We start from the raw sequence: 23,776 nt of genomic DNA, 5'->3' as shown, positions 1-23,776 counted from the left end.
GTGAAAGCAGAGATCGTATGTTACAAAAATGCAATTCGCATTGTACGAGAAGAAGGAAAACCCTTAATGGTGTACGGAGAAAAGAGCAACGCGAAGCTAAATCTTATTAGTAATTTGAAGGCGCAAAAGTTAATAAGAAAGGGTTGCTATGTTATTCTAGCACACGTCGAGAAAGTACAAACTGAAGAAAAGAGCATCAATGATGTTCCCGTCGAAAAAGAATTTCCCGATGTATTTCCGAAAGAATTACCGGGATTACCTCCACACCGATCCGTTGAATTTCAAATAGATCTTGTACCGGGAGCTGCACCAATAGCTCGTGCTCCATACAGACTCGCACCCAGCGAAATGAAGGAACATCAAAGCCAATTACAAGAATTTCTAGAGCATGGTTTCATACGACCAAGTACATCACCATGGGGAGCTCCTGTTTTGTTTGTCAAAAAGAAGGATGGTACATTCAGGTTGTGTATCGACTACCGAGAGTTGAACAAACTTACCATCAAGAACCGTTACCCACTACCGAGAATCGACGACTTATTTGATCAATTACAAGGCTCGTCAGTTTATTCGAAGATTAATTTACGTTCTGGGTATCATCAAATGCAGGTGAAGGAGGACGATATTCCGAAGACTGCTTTCAGAACGCGTTAAGGTCATTACGAGTTTATGGTTATGCCGTTTGGATTGACTTACGCACCAGCTGTGTTCATGGACCTCATAAACCGTGTGTGTGGGCCATATCTCGACAAGTTTGTCATTGTTTTCATTGATGACATACTTATCTACTCAAAGAATGATCAAGAGCACGAAGAACATTTGAGAAAAGTGCTAGAGTTTTTGAGGATAGAAAAACTGTACGCTAAGTTTTCAAAGTGTGCATTTTGGTTGGAAGAAGTTCAATTCCTCGGTCACATAGTGAACAAAGAAGGTATTCAGGTAGATCCGGCAAAGATTGAGACCGTTGAAAAGTGGGAAACCCCTAAAACTCCGAAGCATATACGCCAATTTTTAGGACTGGCTGGTTACTACAGAAGATTCATCCAAGATTTTTCCAAAATAGCAAAACCCTTGACTGCATTAACGCATAAAGGGAAGAAATTTGAATGGAAGGATGAACAAGAAAAAGCGTTTCAATTGTTGAAGAAAAAGTTAACTACGGCACCTATATTATCATTGCCTGAAGGGAATGATGAATTTGTGATATATTGTGATGCCTCAAAGCAAGGCCTCGGTTGTGTATTAATGCAACGAACGAAGGTAATTGCTTATGCGTCTAGACAATTAAAGATTCACGAGCAAAATTATACGACGCACGATTTAGAATTAGGCGCTGTTGTTTTTGCATTAAATACTTGGAGGCACTACTTATATGGGGTCAAAAATATTATATATACCGACCACAAAATTCTTCAACATATATTTAATCAGAAACAACTGAACATGAGGCAGCGCAGGTGGATTGAATTGTTGAATGATTACGACTTTGAGATTCGTTACCACCCGGGGAAGGCGAATGTGGTAGCTGGCGCTTTGAGTAGAAAGGACAGAGAACCCATTCGAGTAAAAGCTATGAATATAATGATTCACAATAACCTTACTACTCAAATAAAGGAGGCGCAACAAGGAGTTTTAAAAGAGAGAAATTTAAAGGATGAAATACCCAAAGGATCGGAGAAGCATCTTAAATTTCGGAAAGACGGAACCCGGTATAGGGCTGAAAGAATTTGGGTACCAAAATTTGGAGATATGAGAGAAATGGTACTTAGAGAAGCTCATAAAACCAGATACTCAATACATCCTGGAACGGGGAAGATGTACAAAGATCTCAAGAAACATTTTTGGTGGCCAGTTATGAAAGCCGATGTTGCTAAATACGTAGGGGAATGTTTGACGTGTTCTAAGGTCAAAGCTAAGCATCAGAAACCATCAGGTCTGCTTCAACAACCCGAAATCCCGGAATGAAAATGGGAAAACATTACCATGGATTTCATCACTAAATTGCCAAGGACTGCAAGTGGTTTTGATACTATTTGGGTAATAGTTGATCGTCTCACCAAATCAACACACTTCCTGCCAATAAGAGAAGATGACAAGATGGAGAAGTTAGCACGACTGTATTTTAAGGAAGTCGTCTCCAGACATGGAATACCAATCTCTATTATCTCTGATAGGGATGGCAGATTTGTTTCAAGGTTTTGGCAGACATTACAACAAGCATTGGGAACTCGTCTAGACATGAGTACTGCCTATCATCCACAAACCGATGGGCAAAGCGAAAGGACGATACAAACTCTTGAAGACATGCTACGAGCATGTGTTATTGATTTTGGAAACAGTCGGGATCGACATCTACCATTAGCAGAATTTTCCTACAACAACAGTTACCACTCGAGTATCGAAATGGCACCGTTCGAAGCACTTTATGGTAGAAAGTGCAGATCTCCAATTTGTTGGTATGAATTGGGGGATAGACAGATTACGGGTCCAGAGATAATCCAAGAAACTACAGAGAAAATCATCCAAATTCAACAACGGTTGAAAACCGCTCAGAGTCGAAAAAAGAGCTACGCGGACCTTAAAAGGAAAGATATAGAATTTGAAATTGGGGAGATGGTCATGCTTAAGGTTTCTCCTTGGAAAGGCGTTGTTCGATTTGGTAAACGGGGGAAACTAAATCCAAGATACATTGGACCATTCAAGATTTTAGATCGTGTCGGACCAGTAGCCTACCGACTTGAATTACCTCAACAACTCGCCAATATACATAATACCTTTCACGTCTCGAATCTGAAGAAGTGCTTAGCTAAAGAAGATCTCACTATTCCTTTAGACGAAATTAAAATCAATGAAAAACTACAATTCATTGAAGAACCCGTCAAGATAATGGATCGTGAGGTTAAAAGGCTCAAGCAAAACAAGATACCAATTGTTAAGGTTTGATGGAATGCTCGTAGAGGACCCGAGTTCACCTGGGAATGAGAAGATCAGATGAAGAAGAAATACCCGCATTTATTTCCAGAAGATACGTCAACACCTCCAACTGCTTAAAATTTCGGGACGAAATTTATTTAACGGGTAGGTACTGTAGTGACCCGAACTTTTCCATGTTTATATATATTAAATAAAATTGATATTTATATGATTAAGTGTTTCCAACATGTTAAGTAATCAAACTTGTTAAGACTTCATTAATTGAAATAGGTTTTATATAGACAATTGACCACCTAAGTTGACCGGTGATTCACGAACGTTAAAACTTGTAAAAACTATATGATGTCATATATATGGATATATATATAGTTAACATGGTATTATGATAAGTAAACATATCATTAAGTATATTAACAATGAACTACATATGTAAAAACAAGACTACTAACTTAATGATTACGAAAAAGACATATATGTAACGATTATCGTTGTAACGACATTTAATTGTATATATATCATATTAAGATATATTAATATATCATAATATCATTATAATGTAATAATTTAACATCTCATTTGATATAATAAACAATAAGTTAACAACACTTAACAGGATCGTTAACCTAAAGGCTTCAAAACAACATTTACATGTAACGACTAACGATGACTTAACGACTCAGTTAAAATGTATATACATGTAGTGTTTTAATATGTATTTATACACTTTTGAAAGACTTCAAGACACTTATCAAAATACTTCTACTTAACAAAAATGCTTACAATTACATCCTCGTTCAGTTTCATCAACAATTCTACTCGTATGCACCCGTATTCAAACTCGTACAATACACAGCTTTTAGATGTATGTACTATTGGTATATACACTCCAATGATCAGCTCTTAGCATCCCATGTGAGTCACCTAATACATGTGGGAACCATCATTTGGCAACTAGCATGAAATATCTCATAAAATTATAAAAATATTAGTAATCATTCATGACTTATTTACATGTAAACAAAATTACACATCCTTTATATCTAATCCATATACCAATGACCAAAAACACCTATAAACACTTTCATTCATCAATTTTATTCATAAAATTGATCTCTCTCAAGTTCTATCTTCAAGTTCTAAGTGTTCTTCATAAATTCTATAAGTTCTAGTTTCATAAAATCAAGAATACTTCCAAGTTTGCTAGCTTACTTCCAATCTTGTAAAGTGATCATCCAACCTCAAGAAATATTTATTATTTACAGTAATATATCTTTCTAATACAAGGTAATACTCAAATTCAAACTTTGATTCAATTTCTATAACTTTAACAATCTTATTTCGAGTGGAAATCTTACTTGAACTTGTTTTCGTGTCATGATTCTGCTTCAAGAACTTTCAAGCCATCCAAGGATCCTTTGAAGCTAGATATATTTTTCTCATTTCCAGTCGGTTTATCCACAAAACCTGAGGTATTAATGATGTTCATAACATCATTCGATTCATATATATAAAACTACCTTATTCGAAGGTTTAAACTTGTAATCACTAGAACATAGTTTAGTTAATTCTAAACTTGTTCGCAAACAAAAGTTAATCCTTCTAACTTGACTTTTAAAATCAACTAAACACATGTTCTATATCTATATGATATGCTAACTTAATGATTTAAAACCTGAAAACACAAAAAACACTGTAAAACTGGATATACGCCGTCGTAGTAACACCGCGGGCTGTTTTGGGTTAGTTAATTAAAAACTATGATAAACTTTGATTTAAAAGTTATTCTTCTGGGAAAATGATTTTTCTTATGAACATGAAACTATATCCAAAAATCATGATTAAACTCAAAATGGAAGTATGTTTTCCAAAATGGTCATCTAGACGTCGTTCTTTCGACTGAAATGACTACCTTTACAAAAACGACTTGTAACCTGTATTTTTGACTATAAACTTATACTTTTTCTGTATAGATTCATAAACTTAAGTTAGATATTAAACCATAGCAATTGGATTCACTCAAAACGGATTTAAAACGAAGAAGTTATGGGTAAAACAAGATTGGATATTTTTACTTGTTGTAGCTACGTGAAAATTGGTAACAAATCTATACAAATCATATCCTAGCTAACTTATAATGTATTATACATGTATTCTAATATATTATGTAATTTTGGGATACCATAGACACGTATGCAAATGTTTTGACATATCATATCAACCCATCTATATATATTATTTGGAACAACCATAGACACTCTATATGCAGTAATGTTGGAGTTAGCTATGCAGGTTTGAGGTTGATTCCAAAAATATATATATACTTTGAATTGTGATCTAGCCTGAGACGTGTATACACTGGGTCGTGGATTGGGTCAAGATAATATATATCAATTTATTTCTATACATCTAACTATGGACAACTAGTTGTAGGTTACTAACGAGGACAGCTGACTGAAAATATTTAAAACATTAAAACGTATTAAAAAAATATTGTAAATATATTTTGAACATACTTTGATATATATGTACATATTTGTTATAGGTTCGTGAATCGACCAGTGGCCAAGTCTTACTTCCTGACGAAGTAAAAATCTGTGAAAGTGAGTTATAGTCCCACTTTTAAAATCTAATATTTTGGGATGAGAATACATGCAGTTTTATAAATGTTTTACAAAATAGACACAAGTACGCAAAACTACATTCTATGGTTGGATTATTAAACAGAATATCGCCCTTCAAGTCTGGTAGCCTAAGAATTAGGGAAATGGCCCCTAATTGACGCGAATCCTGAAGATAGATCTATTGGGCTTAACAACCCCTATTCAGGTTATGGATGGTTTAGTACTTCGAGATTATTATACAGACGAGAGGTTCTGTTTTGGGGATATTATATGTATTAAGTTAACGTCGGTTACCAGGTGTTCAACATATGAATGATTTTTATCTCTATGCAGTTTGCGAAATGCCTGATAAGAGATGTGTTATAAAAACGAACTCTTGTGGTCTATTATTATGATTTAATAATATGTAGGTTAAACCTATAACTCACCAACAATTTTGTTGACGTTTTAAGCATGTTTATTCTCAGGTGATTATTAAGAGCTTCCGCTGTTGCATACTAAATTAAGGACAAGATTTGGAGTCCATGCTTGTATAATATTGTTTAAAAACTGCATTCGAAGACTTATGTTTATGTGTAATATTATTGTAAACCATTATGTAATGGTCGTGTGAAAAATGCTATATTTTAGATTATCATTATTTGATAATCGTCCTAATATTTTAAAGGTTATGGTTTGTTTTAAAATCGAATGCAGTCTTTGAAAAACGTCTCATATAGAGGTCAAAACCTCGCGACGAAATCAATTAATATGGAACGTTTATAATCAATATGAACGGGACATTTCATGGACAACCAATAGCTTCACGATATGTAGAAGGTTCTTGGACCTCTATATCTTCTGCCATGCTCAAAGCATAAGCTACTAAATCTTCATTCCCAAACCGTTGTGGTGGTCTTATAGCTCGTCGTTCTCTATCTCTTGCTAGATTATAATTCTATAGATCATGTTGCTCATCTGAATGATCTTCTGGTGTCATATGATCAACACTAAAGTCATGTACATCTTCTACAACGGGCTCGACAGGAGTATCTTGTACTACTTCTTGTGGAACATCTATTTCTTGCTCCACCTGCTCCTCAACTTCACGATCTATTCCAGCAACTACTTGTTCTTTCTCTGTCTTTTTCAACATAGCAGACTCGTCAAATGTCACATACCTGCTGATAAGAAATCGGGATGATTTACCATCAGGGAACCACAATCTATAACCCTTCACCCCATCTGCATACCATAGAAATATGCATCTTTTGGCCCTTGGCTCAAGTTTACGATCTTTCACATGAGCATAAGCAGGACAACCAAATATCTTCAAATCACTTTAACTTGCAGGGGAACCTGACCATTTCTCCAAAGGAGTTTGACAATCAATTGCTGTTGATGGAGACCGATTTACTAAATAACAAGCTGTGTTGACAGCTTCAGCCCAAAATATATTTGGTAATTTTGCATTTGAGAGCATACACCTCGCTCGCTCAAGGAGCGTTTTATTCATTCGTTCTGCAACGCCATTTTGTTTTGGTGTAAACCGCACTGTGTGGTGTCTCACAATGCCTTCGTTCTTGCAGAACACATTGAATTCGCCTTTGCAGAATTCCAATCCATTGTCAGTTCTCAAGCGCTTGATGAACTTTCCAGTCTGCTTCTCTATCATCATCTTCCATTGCTTGAAATTGACAAAGACTTCATCCTTACGTTTAAGGATATAAACCCACACTCTTCTCGAATAGTCATCAATAAAGGTTAACATGTATCTCGCACCACCTTTTGAAGGAATAGGAGATGGACCCCAAAGATCTAAATGGATATATTCCAAAGTACCTTTTGTCCTATGAACGGCTGTGCCGAACTTTATTCGGCTCTATTTGCCGAATACACAGTGCTCGCAGAATTCTAATTTTCCGATATTCTGGCCACATAGCAAAACTCATTTACTAAGTTTCATCATTCCTCTATCGCTCATGTGCCCAAGGCGCATGTGCCATAACTTGGTGGTATCTACATCTTTATCTGATGAAGAAACTCCAGCCGCACCAGTGACCGTGTTACCCTTTAACAAGTAAAGGCCGTTGAACCTTTCACCTTTCATCACAACAAGTGCACCTCTAGAGACTTTTAATACTCCACATCGAGCTCGATACTCACAACCGATGGATTCCAGAGTACCCAAGGAAATAAGATTCTTCTTCAATTCTGGAACATGCCTGACTTCTGTCAAAGTCCTCACCGTGCCATCATACATCTTGATTTGGATTGTTCCTATGCCAACAACCTTACAAGCTACATCATTTCCCATAAGGACTTTACCACCATTTATTTCTCGATAGGTGGCAAACCAATCCCTAATAGGACACATATGATAAGAACAACCCGAATCAAGAATCCACTCGTCAACTGATCGGCTATCGGTAACACTAAGAACATTTGCGCTATCAGAATCATTTTCTGCAACCGCAACAACTTTATCGGCTCCCGTTGCATTCCAAATCTCTCTCTTTCTTTTTAAGTCTGGACAGTCTCTTCGCATGTGATCTTCCTTGTGACAATTGTAACACTTGATCTTTCTAGATCTTGTTTTTGATCTAGAACGACCCTTATTGTTACTACTTGATGCTCTATCGTTACGTCTTCCTCTCGCCACCAAACCTTCCGCACTTTCTTCCACATAATCCGCCGATGATTTCTTCCTTAACTCGCTAGAGTTTAAGGTAGATTTGACATCCTCCGTGGAAATAGTTTTTCTACTATATAGTAGAGTTGTAACCAAATGCTCGTACGATTTTGTCAAGGAACATAAGAAAATTAACGATTGATCTTCATCATCAATTTTCACACCAATATTATTCAAGTCCAAAATTATTTTATTGAACGCATCGATGTGATCATTTAGTGAACCTTCTTTCATCCGAAGAGTATACAACCGTTGTTTCATATACAACCGGTTCGTGAGACTCTTAGTCATATATAGAGTTTCTAGCTGTTTCCAAAGTCCAGCCGGTGTGGTTTCTGCCGCAACTTCTCTAAGCACACAATCGGCAAGATTTAGAATAATCATGCCGTGTGCCTTTTCCAGAAGTTCATCCTTCTCTTCATCTGTCAACTTTTTGGGTAGAGATTCTCTCCTTTTCAAAGCTAACAAATAACCTTGTTGGCTCAGTAGAGCCCGCATCTTCATTCGCCAAAGACCAAAATCGTTCTGGCCATTAAATTTCTCTACGTCGGACCTTATTATCGTCATCTTGTATATTTAATCACAGCTATAGCTCTGATACCAGTTTGTTGTGATTTAGCGCACTTTCAAGACCCGAGAAATTAATAGAACAATTAAGCAATAAATAATGACACAAGATTTTACGTGGTTCGGCGTAAGGCCTAGTCCACGGGCGGAAGCAGGGAAGGATTTTATTAGCAAATATGACAAACTCGAGGTTACAGTGTATCACTCAATCCAGGATCTAAAATATTAACAACGTATTTAGACTGCTCACTAGATTATAACACTTCCCTCTTAACTCACTCGTATAGAATTTTGATTAACAATTCTATACCTCACTCTTTTCTCTATACTACTTTTACAAGAGTTAATTAAACTCTTTCAAGTATGGGATGATCAAAATGAAATCCATGCACTTCCTTTTATAGTTGAACTTGTATGTTAGGAATAAGACTTCAAATTGCATACTCCTTCCATTTGTCATTTGTTTAAAACAAGTTGTCAACAAGTTGTAAGTTCTAGTGCATCCCCTTTCTTTGACTTGTAATACCAATATGTATACAATTTGAATTTGACATCTCAAATACAACTCATAACATAGTTGTCATTCTAGAGTTTACTAGATAATAGTTGTCATGCATGTATGTAGTCTTCATTCTAGTGTGAAACCAAGTTGAAATTGAGTCAACAAAACCATTGTGGGCTTGACCAAAGCACCATCCAACATACAGTATATGAGATCTCTAGATAAATATTTTGACATGGGCTTTAGTGGGCATGTATTAGAGATATATGCAAATGAAAATGCAAGTATGCGATCAAAGTATTGTTTCGAGACTTCTTCGATGAATGTCCTCGAGTTGTTATAAAATTCTAGAAAAAAAAGAGAAGAATAAGAGGTATCGAATTAGAGAGTAATGGGATACTTATTACCCTCTGGATAAACTGAAAAATCGGTTTCAAAATTCAAATTTCAACTTTGATAATCGGACCTATAAAAGACAAATATACTTTTCAATTTAAAGAGACGATAAGGAATCATATAGAAGGGCAAAACGGTAATTCAACAAATGACACCATGTAGACGCCGTCAAATCAAAACATAACCCATTTATGAAGTTTAACTTCACCAAGCTCAGCTTAATCCTTCTTTTCGTAAACTTAAGCTAGGGGGTTTGATAGTTTACCCCATATTCGACACAATAACTATCGCTTCGTCGAACAATCATTTACGAAGCTTGGAACGCAGAGATATTCACACTTGCTAAACGGAGTGGTGGCATTGAACATAATGCATCGCAACCTCGGTCAAATAAAAGTCAAAGTGAGGGAATTAATTCTAGCTCGGCCGCCACCATATCCAACTAAGGCAAGGGACAATCATGCTTTCTGTTGAAAGCACTCAAAATGAGAAAGTCAAGAAATATTTTCATAATACATTTCCATAATACATTGGGAAGCAACAATACCTCAAAAGATGGCCATTATACATCTACAAATAAGGGAGCATAAGCATTGCCATCGACATGCTCTCACTACACAACTTTCACTCGATTTGAAATTGCACATACATGCTTAACATTCACTCTCGGCATAAATCAATTTATATACTGCTACCTTCGGGGAATCGCCAACGAAGAGGCTGAACTCTTTATATTCACCCATATTTTATTCCTTAGTGATTAAAATAACGCAGCCTTGTCGCTTCGACAAGGCTCTCCGGAAAGTGTACAAACAAAAAACAAATACGGTTCGGTATGTTTTGGATTTTACTTTCAAAATTAGAGAAATAAAAAAAGAGACTTGAATAAGATTATGAATCAACTACTGACTGAAATGGATAGAATGTTTGCTAAAATGGAAATTTATTCGTGTACCTACTTATAGGTTTGATATAATTGACCGAGCTCGTCTTGCCTAACTAATCTATATCCTAATACCACATGAAGGCTCTAACCAACAGATTAATTAGGCGCCAATGAGGAAGTCACTTTTTTACAAAGATTATAGACTTACAGTATAAAAGATAAATATTTTGAAAAGTCACTTTTTTGCAAATGAACATGCAAGTATGCGATCAAAGTATTGTTTTGAGACTTCTTCGATGAATGTCTTCGAGTTGTTATAAAATTCTAGAAAAAAAAGAGAAGAATAAGAGGTATCGAATTAGAGGGTAATGGGATACTTATTACCCTCTGGATAAACTGAAAAATCGGTTTCAAAATTCAAATTTCAACTTTGATAATCGGACCGATAAAAGACAAATATACTTTTCAATTTAAAGTGACGATAAGGAAGCATATAGAAGGGCAAAACGGTAATTCAACAAATGACACCATGTAGACGCCGTCAAATCAAAACATAACCCATTTATGAAGTTTAACTTCACCAAGCTCAGCTTAATCATTCTTTTCGTAAACTTAAACTAGGGGTTTTGATAGTTTACCCCATATTCGATACAATAACTATAGCTTCGTCGAACAATCATTTACGACACAATAAATCGGATATCCTATTTTTCGGATTCGGATATCAGATGCCACTTTTCAAAATATTCGGATATTTGGGTATCCGAATATCCGAAATTACATGATATTATTTTTAATATATATTTACATTTATAATAAGTATATAAGTATATTAGCCAACAACACTGAATAGTAATCGGCTTATGTCATCACGATGTCAACTATTTTGTCTTTTTTTTTTTTTTTTTTTTCCATCCCGATTATCTGGCGAACGGAGTGGGCCACTCCGGACCTCCATCTAGTTTGAGTTAATAACATATTCGGTTTATACTCATTATTTATCATTTTATTTATATCTTTTACTCCGTATAAAACTTCCAAATGTATTTTAGATCTAAGTACCTAGTCTATGTTGAGTATGGCCACTGCATTTGAATTTGAGTAATTTAATCAAATATATGGAAGTAGTCAGTGACTTCGATATTTAATATAGAAAGAAAACCAAAATGGACATTTCCAATGCTAGACATATACAAGAGAATACCCAGCAACCAACTAACGTGGCCAAAACCATTATGATCAGATACATGAAAAACCCATAATACAACCTGGGCATTTTGCTGAGAACAACTCACAAAAGTTACAGCTACAAACAAAAATAAAAGGCAAATATATGCATCGTAGCCTCTATTTTACATGATAACCCGGTTATTATAAGTTATAAGTTACTAATACAACCTGTGTTACGATATATTTGATTTATATATATGATTGTAATCTTAATTTAAAAAAAAAAAAAAAATTGGGATATTTGGATAATCCGATATCCGAATCCGAAATTTCGGATTCGAATATCGGATGACCAAATTCACTATCCGAATTTTTGAATATCCGAAATTCAGATATCCGAATTTTCAGATATCCGGTTTTAAACATCCCTACCTTTATTAGCATCCAAAACAGAATTATGTTAAAATAGAAATTTTAATTAAATCTTCAAGTGGCACTGTACTTGAATTTGACGTGTAAACGTGTGGTCTCATGCTCATTCCGCCGGCAGGTTGGGGTCAAAATGTTGACCTATATAAACTATTAAACGCGCATTTGTTTTTTTAGTTAACATCTTTTATTAAACGGCTTTTGTAAAATTTCAAACCTTGAGTCAAGCTAAAAGGGCAATGAAAGAGATGAATGGCAAGATCTTAAACGGTCGGGTCATGTTGGTAGGTTTTGCAAGAAAAGATTTAAACACTAAATTCAATCCAAAAAGTACGATTAATCAATATCCTACGGTAATCCTACAGTCAAAGAATTTGAATCCGCCAAATTCAAAGTTGCCTGAGATTAACTTAGCGGTCAATCAAGAAGTTACTGATTGCCTACATCTGACTGCTTTAGTTGTCGACAAGGTCCCAATCAAGGCGTTAAAATTGTTTGAATGGTTGAAAAGCAGATCAATCGCCATTGTTTCGGTTTCTTTATGGGGGTTTTATGGTTACATAGTGGGTTGTGCAGACAAGGAAAGTTACAAGAGAATGACAAGAGGCCCTTCTTCAAACGAGTTGGAATTCGTTGAGGTGATTCCAATGATCAATTACAAAAATAAATTTGCTAGAATTGTAAAGTTAGCCATAAAAGGAATCCCCTTTAATTGTTGCTCTCCCAACTGTGCTATCGAAGCTGCAAAGGTGTTTGGTAGAGTCTTACATATTGATTCCTCGACACATAATCTACAACGTTCTGATATTCTTCATGCCCTTATAGAATCTAGTGATCCGGAACCTATTAATCAGCTTGTTCAGGCTAAAATCAACAACATTGATATGGGTAAAGTATCGGTTGAAGAGGTCTTTGATGATGAGATTCTGGAAACTGTTAGCGATGTTATTATCAATGAGTATAACTTGTTGTTAAAAGAAGAATCCAACGGGTCAAAGGAGGCGAATTCCGGCAGCCATGTTGTTCCTCCAGTAACGGAAATAGAGCCGTTATTGGATGGGGGTCTGTTGGAAGAGGGTGAGATTGATGTGTCCAAAAATTTGAAATTTCAAACTCCTCAAAAATTCACTGGCCCACATTTGGTAACCAGGTCAAATGTAATCCATAACTCTTTAGAAAAGGTTACCAAAGCTGTGAAAGTACAAAGAGATAAGGTGGAGGAAATCAAAAGGGCAGAGGAGTAGATAAAGTTATCTCTTTTCAAGTCAAAAAGCGTGGGTCAATGTTCTGACAGGGTGGATAAAGATGAGTGTTTTTCGGTTCATATCTCTCCTTTACAGCATGACAATTTTAACCTCAATTTAAATGACTATCCTACCCTCTCTTCCAATTCTCCCATCAAGTGTGCCCTATCTAATTCCCAATTGAATATCTCTCCTGTTAACGATCTATCTTTTGCTTCCAAATTAAAATCATCTAGTCCAATAAATAATGGTAAGTGTTTGAATCTTGGGTGCAAGGAGTCGTGTGACAAGATCAAGGCTAGATGTATTGATGCTTCTGTACCGAAGAATGCAAAGGCGGTTAAGGTATCTAACTCCCCCTGTAAGGATTCTGGTATAAGGGTTGATATTATCACTAATTTGGCTAATGCTTTTGACACTGAAAGCGAAATTAATCATGTTATTAGGGATGATACTGTTTTAAAACAAAATAAACACAACCGAAACCCTTTTGGAGGAAAAAACCAAACCTTTAATGAGGAAATGGCTAATTTTGGTATCATGATGCAAAATATGCCAGACATTGATTCTCCACCCAAAAAGTCAAAACCATGAGGTTAGCCTCGTGGAATACCCGTGGCCTCGGCAACAAGTCAAGAGGTCGAATGGCGAGTTCCCTTGTCAATCGTTTTCAAATTCATTTTTTAGCTATCCAAGAAACCATGGTCAAGGTGGTTCCACAAACAACTTTGAATGTAATATGGAGGCATTTTGCTTTCGACTCAATGCAAATTCAAGCTAATGGGAGGTCGGGTGGTCTTCTTTCCATTTGGAGACTAGACTTTTTCTCATTAATCCAAGGGTGGGCACGAAAATATTGGATTGCAACCATCTTGAGGTTCATACCCAATAATCAAATTGTTCTTATAGTGAATGTTTACGCACCCTACAATGAACAAAAGAAAAAGTTAGTTTGGTCTCAATTGACTCGTATTGCTAATAATTGGCCCGGTCCTTTATGTTTCTTGGGCGATTTCAACGCGGTTTGTTCTCCGGAAGAAAGACTTCGTGAAGTTATTGATTCCAATAGCATTGTCAATTTTAATGATTTCATTAACCGAGCAAACATTATTGATCAATGCTTAGCCAATGACGAGTTCACTCGAGAAGGTTCGTTGGGGAAATTTTTTCATATTGATAGAGTGTTTATCAATAATAAGTGGGCCTTGTTATGGCCTGATGCTATTCTTTTGACTGATAATCCGGACTTGTCTGACTATAACCCCATCATTTGGGCCAAAAATTTGTTGTATTGGGGCCCAAGACCCTTTAGATTTAACAACAGTTGGCTTTCTAAACAAGGTTTCATACATTTCTGTGAAAATTTATGGAACGATTATTGTGTTTCTGGGTGGGCTGCTTTCATAATTGGAAAGAAATTGAGATTGTTGAAGGCTGATCTAAAAATTTGGAGTAGTTCTCAACATGATAATGATGTGGGTAATTTCAAAGTAATCGATGAAGAGATAAAAAGGCTTAAAAGTTGCTATAAGATTCGTGATCTTACTCAAGCAGAGTTACTTACATTTTCAATTCTTAAGGGTAGAAAAAAAGGGCTGCTATCAAAATTGAGTCAAAAAGAAGATTACACTCAAGATCTCTTTGGTTAAAACTAGGGGATAAAAATTCTAGATTCTTTCATCTAGTCTCTCGTATTAAACAACAAGCTTCATACGTCGCTGGGCTGAAAATTAATGGTATTTGGGTTGATGAACCTTCGGTTGTAAAGGAACACGCTGTTTCTGTTTTTGAGAGGTTGTTCTCATTGATTCCTTCAAGGTCTGATGTCATTGATGTGGACTGGAATTCACTTAACCTGGCTCAGGTTCCGGTTCACATCTGCTGTAAGCTTGAACGTGAGTTTTCGGTCTCTGAAGTGTATACTGTGATCAGTAGGTTCGATGGCAATAAAACACCCGGCCCGGATGGTTTTTCGTTACAATTTTTCAAAAAAGGGTGGCAATTTTTAGAAGATAATGTTATGGAAGTGTTTTCTCAATTTCACGATTCTCCTAAATTCCCAAAAGGATTTAACTCCTCCTTCATTGTCTTGATTCCAAAGTCTAATACCTCAAGTGATATTGATCAAATGAGACCGATTGGTCTAATCAACGCCCCTTACAAAATTTTAGCCAAGACCATTGCTAATAGGTTAAAGTTAGCTCTTCCTTCAATTATTAGTGAAAATCAAAATGGTTTCGTACCCTCGAGACTTCTAACGGAGGGGGTTATGGTGGTTAATGAAGTTGTGCACATGGCTAAGGTAAAGAAGAAACCCTTAATTTTGATCAAGATTGATTTTTCGAAAGCCTATGATTGTGTTTCTCATGAGTTTCTTTTCTTGACTCTTCATAAGATGGGTTTAGGGTCAAAATTTATTTCATGGATCGTTACTTGTGTTTCTAACATTCATTTCTCGGTGCTTTTAAATGGTTCTCCCTCGTGGGAAGGTGTTATGTCTCGTGGCCTCCGTCAAGGTGACCCGTTGTCCCCCTTTTTGTTTGCTATTGTTGCCGAAATCTTAAGCAAACTTTTATCAAGGGACCTTTGTAATGGTTTTCTAGTAGGTTGCAACTTTGGGAAAAATTTGTCTATTAATCATTCCCAATTTGCGGACGACACGATTATTTTTGCACAACCTAACTCCCGTGAATTGAATCGTATCAAATATATTTTGGGATTGTTCTATCAATTGTCCGGGCTTCAAATGAATGCTATTAAGACTACGTTATATGGCATTCATGTTTCTAAAGAGGACATGGTTAGGTTTTCGGCTATTTTCGATTGTAAAGTGGGGGTTTTCCTTTGCTTTATCTTGGTATCCCGATTGGGCTCAATACTAATAGAAATTTGATATGGGATCCAATTGTCAAAAAGTTTAAAAAGAAGCTTGCCGGTTGGAAAGGCCGTTGTCTCTCTTTTGGGGGTCGGTTGGTTATGGTCAATGCGGTCATTTCTAGCCTCCCAATTCATTATATGGCCATGTATAAAGCCCCGGTCGTTATTATCAAGCAATTAGAAAGGTTACGAAGAAATTTTCTTTGGGGGGGTGATTGTCTTAAAAAGAAGACGTGTCTCGTGAAATGGGATACGATGTGTCTTCCCAAAGAATTGGGAGGGTTGGGGATTACTCCTCTTCGTTTAAAAAACTTAGCAATGCTTGCAAAGTGGTGGGCAAAATTTTATTCCAATAAATCTTGCCTTTGGAAATCTATTGTGACGTCTTCGTTTGGTGTTAATTTTGGAAGTAATCTTTTGCTTAATGTTTCGTCTCTTCATGTTTCTCAACTTTCTCCTTTATGGAGGGATTTGGTGCATATGCAACATGATTCTTCTCTTCATGGTATACTTGGACAGAATGTTTGGAAATGGAGGTTGGGTAATGGAGCCAAGATTTTGTTGTGGCATGATGTGTGGCTTAATGGGTATGTTTTAAAAGATTGTTTTCCTACACTGTTTGAGGTGTGTTCCTTTCCTCTTGCAACTGTTAGTCAATTTGTTACATATCATTCTCAACTTCAAGGAATGTATGTTTGGGACCAGCATTTAGTTCATCCCCTGTCCCTTTTTAATTATAACAACCTACTGGATATTTTGGGCATGCTTTCGACGGTTAGTCTTGTTGTTTCACGAGACGATCAACTACTATGGTCTGCTTCGAATGATGGGGTGTTTTCGGTTTCGGAAGCAGTACGTTTACTTGTCCAATCCAATGTTGTATCTTCACCGACGTGGCCAAAGGTTATTTGGGGAAACAATGTCTCGTCTAAGGTTATGCTTTTTCATTGGCTTGCAATTCGCAATAGTATTCCGGTTAAAGATGTTCTTATTAAAAGGAATATTTTGCCTTCGACCCATCCAAATTTCTGTGTTTGGTGCTTGGAAGGTGAAGAGACGGTTAATCATCTTTTGATTCATTGTAAGTGGGCTTTTAAAGTGTGGTCGGATTTGTGTAAATGGTGGAATATTGTTTGGGTGATTCCGGGGTCAATCGAGGCGTTTTCGTTCGATTGGTATTATGGTATGGGAATTAAAGCTTCAAAGTTTTGGAAGCTTATCGGGCCCGCAACCATTTGGGCAATTTGATTAGCTCGTAATGATTTTGTGTTCAACGGGAAATTTATGTGTCGATCGGTTTTGGTTCGGAACATAAAGCTCAAGACTTTTCTTTGGGCCACTAATCTCAAACTTTGCAATGGTCTACAATCTTATGTTTGGATGAATAATCCGTCTTTACTATGCTTTTAAGTTTGTATTTTCCGTTTCTTTCTTTATGGCCGATTGCCAATCCGTCATTGTAATGTACTCATCTTCATTGATTTGATGAAGATTTTTCAATCAATATATTTCATCGTTTTCGCCAAAAAAAAAAAATTTAGTTAACATCTTTTACGTACTAATTAATCTATTAATTATTACTCGTAATTATTATTATTATTAATTTATTAATTAATTATTAATCTATTAATTAATCTATTAATCTATTATTAATTATTATTAATCTATTAATTAATAATCTATAATCTATCTATCTATCTATATATACTAAAATTGGTGGGGTTTCTGATCGTTTTGGCCACCCCACCAAATGAAACGACACTCAACCAAATTTAATCCCAAAAAAGACAAAAAAAACCCCAAACTATTGCTAACCTACAAAAAATACCCTATACTCTGAGGGGGTAAACTGTCAATTCCCTAACTTAAAATAAAAACTTCCCCCGAATCCTTTGACAGCCCGTATCTTTCTCCTCGCTCAGATTTAAATTTCACCAAACACTCCGTTAAACTCGAAATATTTTTACAAACAAAACGAAACAAACTACGTTCGAAACGGAGACTTTTTAAAAAACGCTAAACACAACGACAGCCTGTATCTTCCCGCTCGCCGCGAGTTAAATTTTTTCGACATCACCGTCAGACTCGAAATAATTTTATGAACAAAACGATACTAACTACGTTCGAAACAGACACTTTTTAAAAAAATGCTAAACACAACGTCAGCCCGTATCTTCCTGCTCGCAGTGAGTTAATTTTTTTCGCCAACACCGTCAGGCTCAAAACAATTTTATCAACAAAACGAAACTAACTACGTTTGAACCGAACAGATTTTAAAAAACACTAAAGACGACGACACCAACAACGATGAATAACACATGGACCGTTTTCTTTTCTGTAAAAAAAAACTGCGTTAAATATGAACACGCCGGCCGAAAGCCCCCGCCGCATCGCGCGGGCCGGACCTGGCTAGTAAAAAATAAAAGACACACGTTACAAAAACTGGCAAAGTCATGATACCGAGTATAACTTTTTTTTATTTAATAATTAACTACTCGATACATATACATATTACATACTAGTATATATTTTGTTATTTTTCACAACTATACACATGATACAAAAACTGACTTTTTTTTTTTTTTTTTTTTTTTTTTTTTTTTTTTTTTTTTTGGAACATTAACATTAGCATATATCTACATTAAAATCGTGTGCACTTGAACAGCATATATACATATATACTCCAAAAATGGAAGCATTCATGGATGAATTGTTTAAAGATCTTAAAGTAGAATTGGAAGAGATAACATCAGCCACTAACAATTTTGACAATCACAACCTTATTGGAGGTGGTGGATTCGGGAAAGTTTATAAAGGAGCACTGGCTCGGTACAAGGAGCGAAGCCTGGTTGCTATTAAACGTCTAGATCGTAAACACGGCCAAGGAGAAGCCGAATTCTTGAAAGAGATCACTTTTCTTACCCGTTACAATCATGAAAATATCATTTCTCTCCTAGGATTTTGCATCCACAATAAAGAGAGGATCCTAGTGTACGAACATGCGTCTCTTGGAAGCCTCGACCGTCATTTAAATTCTGTTCATCTCACGTGGAAGCAACATCTTAAGATATGCCTTGACGCTGCAAACGGAATAAACCACCTTCATGATCCTAGGGAGACGAGTCAAAGAGTTATCCATTGTGATATAAAAAGCGCAAACATCCTACTGGATGACCAATGGAACGCTAAAGTTGCTGACTTCGGGCTGTCAAAAATTGGCCCGGCCAATCAACAGAACTCAATCCTTGTCACCAACACTTTAGGAACTTATGGTTACTGTGATCCTCTGTTTATGGAGACATACTCACTAGCAAAAGAGTCGGACGTTTATTCTTTCGGTGTCGTTTTATTTGAAGTCATGTGCGGTAGATCGTGTTTTGAGATAACCCCCGACGATGGTCGCATTCACATTTTAGTACCTATGTGGAAAAGAAGTTACCAAGAGAATAAGTTAGACGAGATCATTTTTCAAGATCTCAAGCAAATCATGGACCCCACTTCTTTAAAAACATTTTCAGAAATTGCATTCCAATGTTTGCGAGAAAAACTCGTGAAGAAAGGCCATTGATGTCTGTTGTTGTAAAGCAGCTAGAGACTGCACTAAAGTGTCAGGATCAACTTGAGCTTCAACTTCTTATTCAGGATCAACTTGAGCTTCAGCTTCTTCTGCATGAAGAGATACACCGTGAATTGATATCAATCAAAACATGTTTGCGATATATCAGGGAAGACAAAAGTGTTTGAGCGTCATGAAAAAAATTTACAAATAGAAGGCAACGAGTTCCAACCCAACAATGTAAGCTTCACAAATAGATACATACATATTCATCTATTCAAATTGTCAGTTAATAAATTGATGCCCATTATGTATCTCTGTATGCTTGGTACATTTATAGGTAAAGGTGGAAGATGATGAAGGAATTAGTGGTAGATGACAAGTACAAAGAGATAGTTAAGTCTGCAAAACCTCCCGTCTTTCAGATTCGTACAGGAACTCAACTTGCTTATCTCCAAAGGGGTCATTGTTAATCAAAGCAACACGGTATGGTAATTAATGCATAAATTTTTAATAATCACCTTCTCAATTAAGTATTTCGACCTTACAAGTCACGGGTATCACAAAATCCTAATTGAGATAAGGCAAGAACAAGATTAGAATCCAGACAAGAAGATTCTTTCTTTTTTTTTGAACAGCGATTGGGATCACCCGAGGGGGACTAAACCACCCGTTGCGATCATCTCCCGGTTCGACTATGTCGATGCAGCGATAATAACCCCGCCCCCATCGCTGCCCGGGAGGAAACCTTAATATTCATGTCTTTTTGGCCGGAAAACCGGTTAGAAGGCATATTTTTGATATATAACATAGTACCTATAATTTTAGGTTCCGAGGCGCTACCCCTCGACCCCCGCCCGCTCAGTGGCGCTGCTCCTTGGACCCCGCAAATATATGGATCTTATAGTTAAATTTAGTGACGTTCTGTACGAATTTGAGGGTATCTAATAAAAAAATCAAATATAATGGGGTCATGGGACCCCATGACCCTTTGTGTACATTCACCACTGTTCTTTATGCCTCACATACATCGATTTTGCTGTATTGATTCTATAGTCGCACATTGTTTTATAGGTAGAACATCATGTCTTAACGGATACACATCCTGTATTATTTTGATTTGAATTTAGACACGTACTGGGAACAAAAACTACCAAATGATTATGAGGACATAATCAAATTGTCAAATGATAGTGTGCCTGTGAACACAACCAGAAAGGAACTCTACTTATTCTTTTACAAAGGGATGATGATATTTTCAACATTAACTGATGGATCTATCACAATAGTGCATTAGATACTTGTACAATACAAGTATCTAATGCACTTGATGTGAAAATATAAATTACCTTTCTAAAGGGTTCCTCATCCTCATCAATGTTGGTCAAGAGGTTATATAAACTTAATCACTTGAGAAAGAAATACATTTATAATTTATAAAAATGATAATAATGAATCAATTTTATTTAAAATGTACAAGTAATTCTTTCTAGCGTGATTTAGTTGGGTCAAAACGTGTAAGTTGGCAGGGACACGCTAACCCTGTGTGCCGTAGCACCCACCAATCCCACCCCGAAAGGGACCTGTGCCGGCAAAGTACCTCCTCCCAGTACCCACAGTGACGGCAAGGCGATTTTTACCCCAGCTAGCTAGACCCCCGAAACACTTCACAAATTTCCCCCCGGAGGGAGAAATAATTCCATGCGGGACGCCCAGACTGAGAATCGAACTTGCGCCTCTATTGGGTCAAAGCTTCCCCCACTGCGGGCCCAGGGATCAAAGGCATCGGGTACCACTGAGCTATAAGCTCGTTGGTGTGATTTAGTTGTTGTAAGCTTATGAAAAGTGTCTATGGTTTAAAAGGAAGCCTAATGGAGCAACTTTGAAACGAACACAAATTTTTTTAATATATATATAAAATGATTCATAGTGGTCGTCTCTAGACCAAAATGGGAAGAAATGTCTTATGCGATCACCAAGAGTGTGCCGAGTGGCTATTGAAGAGACCAAAATGGAAAGAAATGTCTTATGCGATCACCAAGAGTGTGCTGAGTGGCTATTGATGCGTCTGACTTAAAGCGGCAATCTTTACCCATATCAAGGTTTTATTTATTGTTCCTACCATTATTATGATTTATAAATCTTTTGTATACGTGTGCACGTGTTGTCCAACATTTATATATTACATGTAAAATGAAATTTTACTTTTGCAGATTTGGAGAAACGGTGGAATCGCCGAGCGAAATTAATTCTGAGTTACTAGAACCTGAAACAAGATATGCGACGTACCATGTCTACAAATACTTCATGTTATACTTCATGTATATAATCTGTGGTCTAAAATTATGCCCTTGGATCGGTTTCAAGGTTTTCTCCCGGGAAGTGATGGGAGCGGGGTTATTATCGCTGCATCGATATAGTCAAAACGGGAGATGATCGCAACGGGTGGTTTAGTCCCCCTCGGGTGATCCCAATCGCTGTTAAAAAAATATATATATTCACATGCTTTTAATTTGGTCACAAACTTATCAATTACACAAACATACACTTTTTCCCCAAAATCTAGTATTTAAGCCCAAAATACACAAAGATGAACACAAGAAAAGAAAAACAAAAGTGTTACGAAATCTAGTTACTCATATTTTTTTAGAACGACAATTTTGACGTCGAGTCCTCTCATTTGCCACTCACACACCCGTTAAGAAAGAACCTCCTCGCATCCATTGCGCAAAGCGTAGCCGGAATGCTTTAGGTTAACTGCTTGGCCTGCACAGAGTGAAGGATACCAGAGGCACAACTTTGTAGAAAATTCCCTCCCAGGATTTGAACCTGCACCTATTTTTTCATGAATATGAGCCCAAAATTAACTGAAACCTTTTACCAATCAACCAGTAATTTACTCATATTAAAGTAGTTTCATTTATATTATGTTTGTGATGTTAATTTCATTGATCAATTTAGGCAATTTTATTATTTGCATGAAATCAGATGAATTTCAAGCTCTAGTTGTAGGAAGTGCCAATATATACCCTGTTTCACTAATCCAACCTTCTGAAACCAAAAAACATGACATAAGACTAATTACAATTTACAAGTACCAGAATATAACATGATACCTACAGGATAAGGAATATTTGCAGAAACAGCTACCAAAGGCAACATAAATCTTCTTAATATGTAAAATATGATACAAAAAGTTGCAGTGATCAAGAAAAAGCATGGTTGAAAAAGACGCGAGACGAGATCGAGACGGTTCAGACCTTAAAACGTCGAGATGGATGTTGACTTACGTTGACTTTTATACATCAAAATATATATGTACACATATTTCTAAGCGAAAAAAACTTCCGTTTACCACTTTGTACCTATAATCGCTATTACCGTTATTATTATCCAAAAAAGTAACATTAAACTACGTCAATGGTGATCAATTAACCGACTTTTGAACGAATATTTTAGTTTTGACAGCGTTGACCCGAACATTCCCGCATTTGACCCGACTTTTGACCGTTAAACGACTTATTAGAAGATGGGATGGGGCCGAGACGGGCTAGTCACCAAAACGCGCAAAGGACGCAACGAACGTCGTTTACAGAGAAAAAGTATGATATAATATCAGCTAAAAGTTAAAACTAGCATCACATATACATTTGGTGGTATTATGGTGAAGGTGGAACAAGAAAGATGTATTTCCCCCCAAAAAAAAAAAAATATAATCACATACGGCAAGAAAATCAAGAGCATAATACAACTGTAAAAGAAACACACTTTATAGGTGATAATGATGCTTCCATATCTTGAACGGCATGTACAAAATTATGTTACTGTCGATCTGCTCAAAAAATGAATAATCAAGCCGAAATTAAAATTGGCAGACCGGTTTAAAGCTCTTAACCCTGTTCTACACGAACCTGTTTTATGTT

The 23,776-nt window shown here is 36.4% G+C and overlaps 1 protein-coding gene across 1 annotated transcript; it reads left to right on the top strand.

The window, feature by feature from the left end:
- The first annotated feature begins 18,986 nt into the window (after nucleotides 1-18,986).
- On the top strand, nucleotides 18,987-19,865 carry LOC139888304 (receptor-like protein kinase HERK 1). Its single transcript, XM_071871320.1, has one exon. The coding sequence runs from the start codon at nucleotides 18,987-18,989 to the stop codon at nucleotides 19,863-19,865; it is 879 nt and encodes a 292-aa protein (XP_071727421.1).
- The last annotated feature ends 3,911 nt before the right edge of the window (nucleotides 19,866-23,776 follow it).

This window comes from Rutidosis leptorrhynchoides, chromosome 2, assembly GCF_046630445.1.
Source record: "Rutidosis leptorrhynchoides isolate AG116_Rl617_1_P2 chromosome 2, CSIRO_AGI_Rlap_v1, whole genome shotgun sequence".
Lineage (NCBI taxonomy): Eukaryota > Viridiplantae > Streptophyta > Magnoliopsida > Asterales > Asteraceae > Rutidosis > Rutidosis leptorrhynchoides.
The sequence above is the reverse complement of the archived record's forward strand: the minus strand, read 5'-3'. Positions and strand labels throughout refer to the sequence as shown.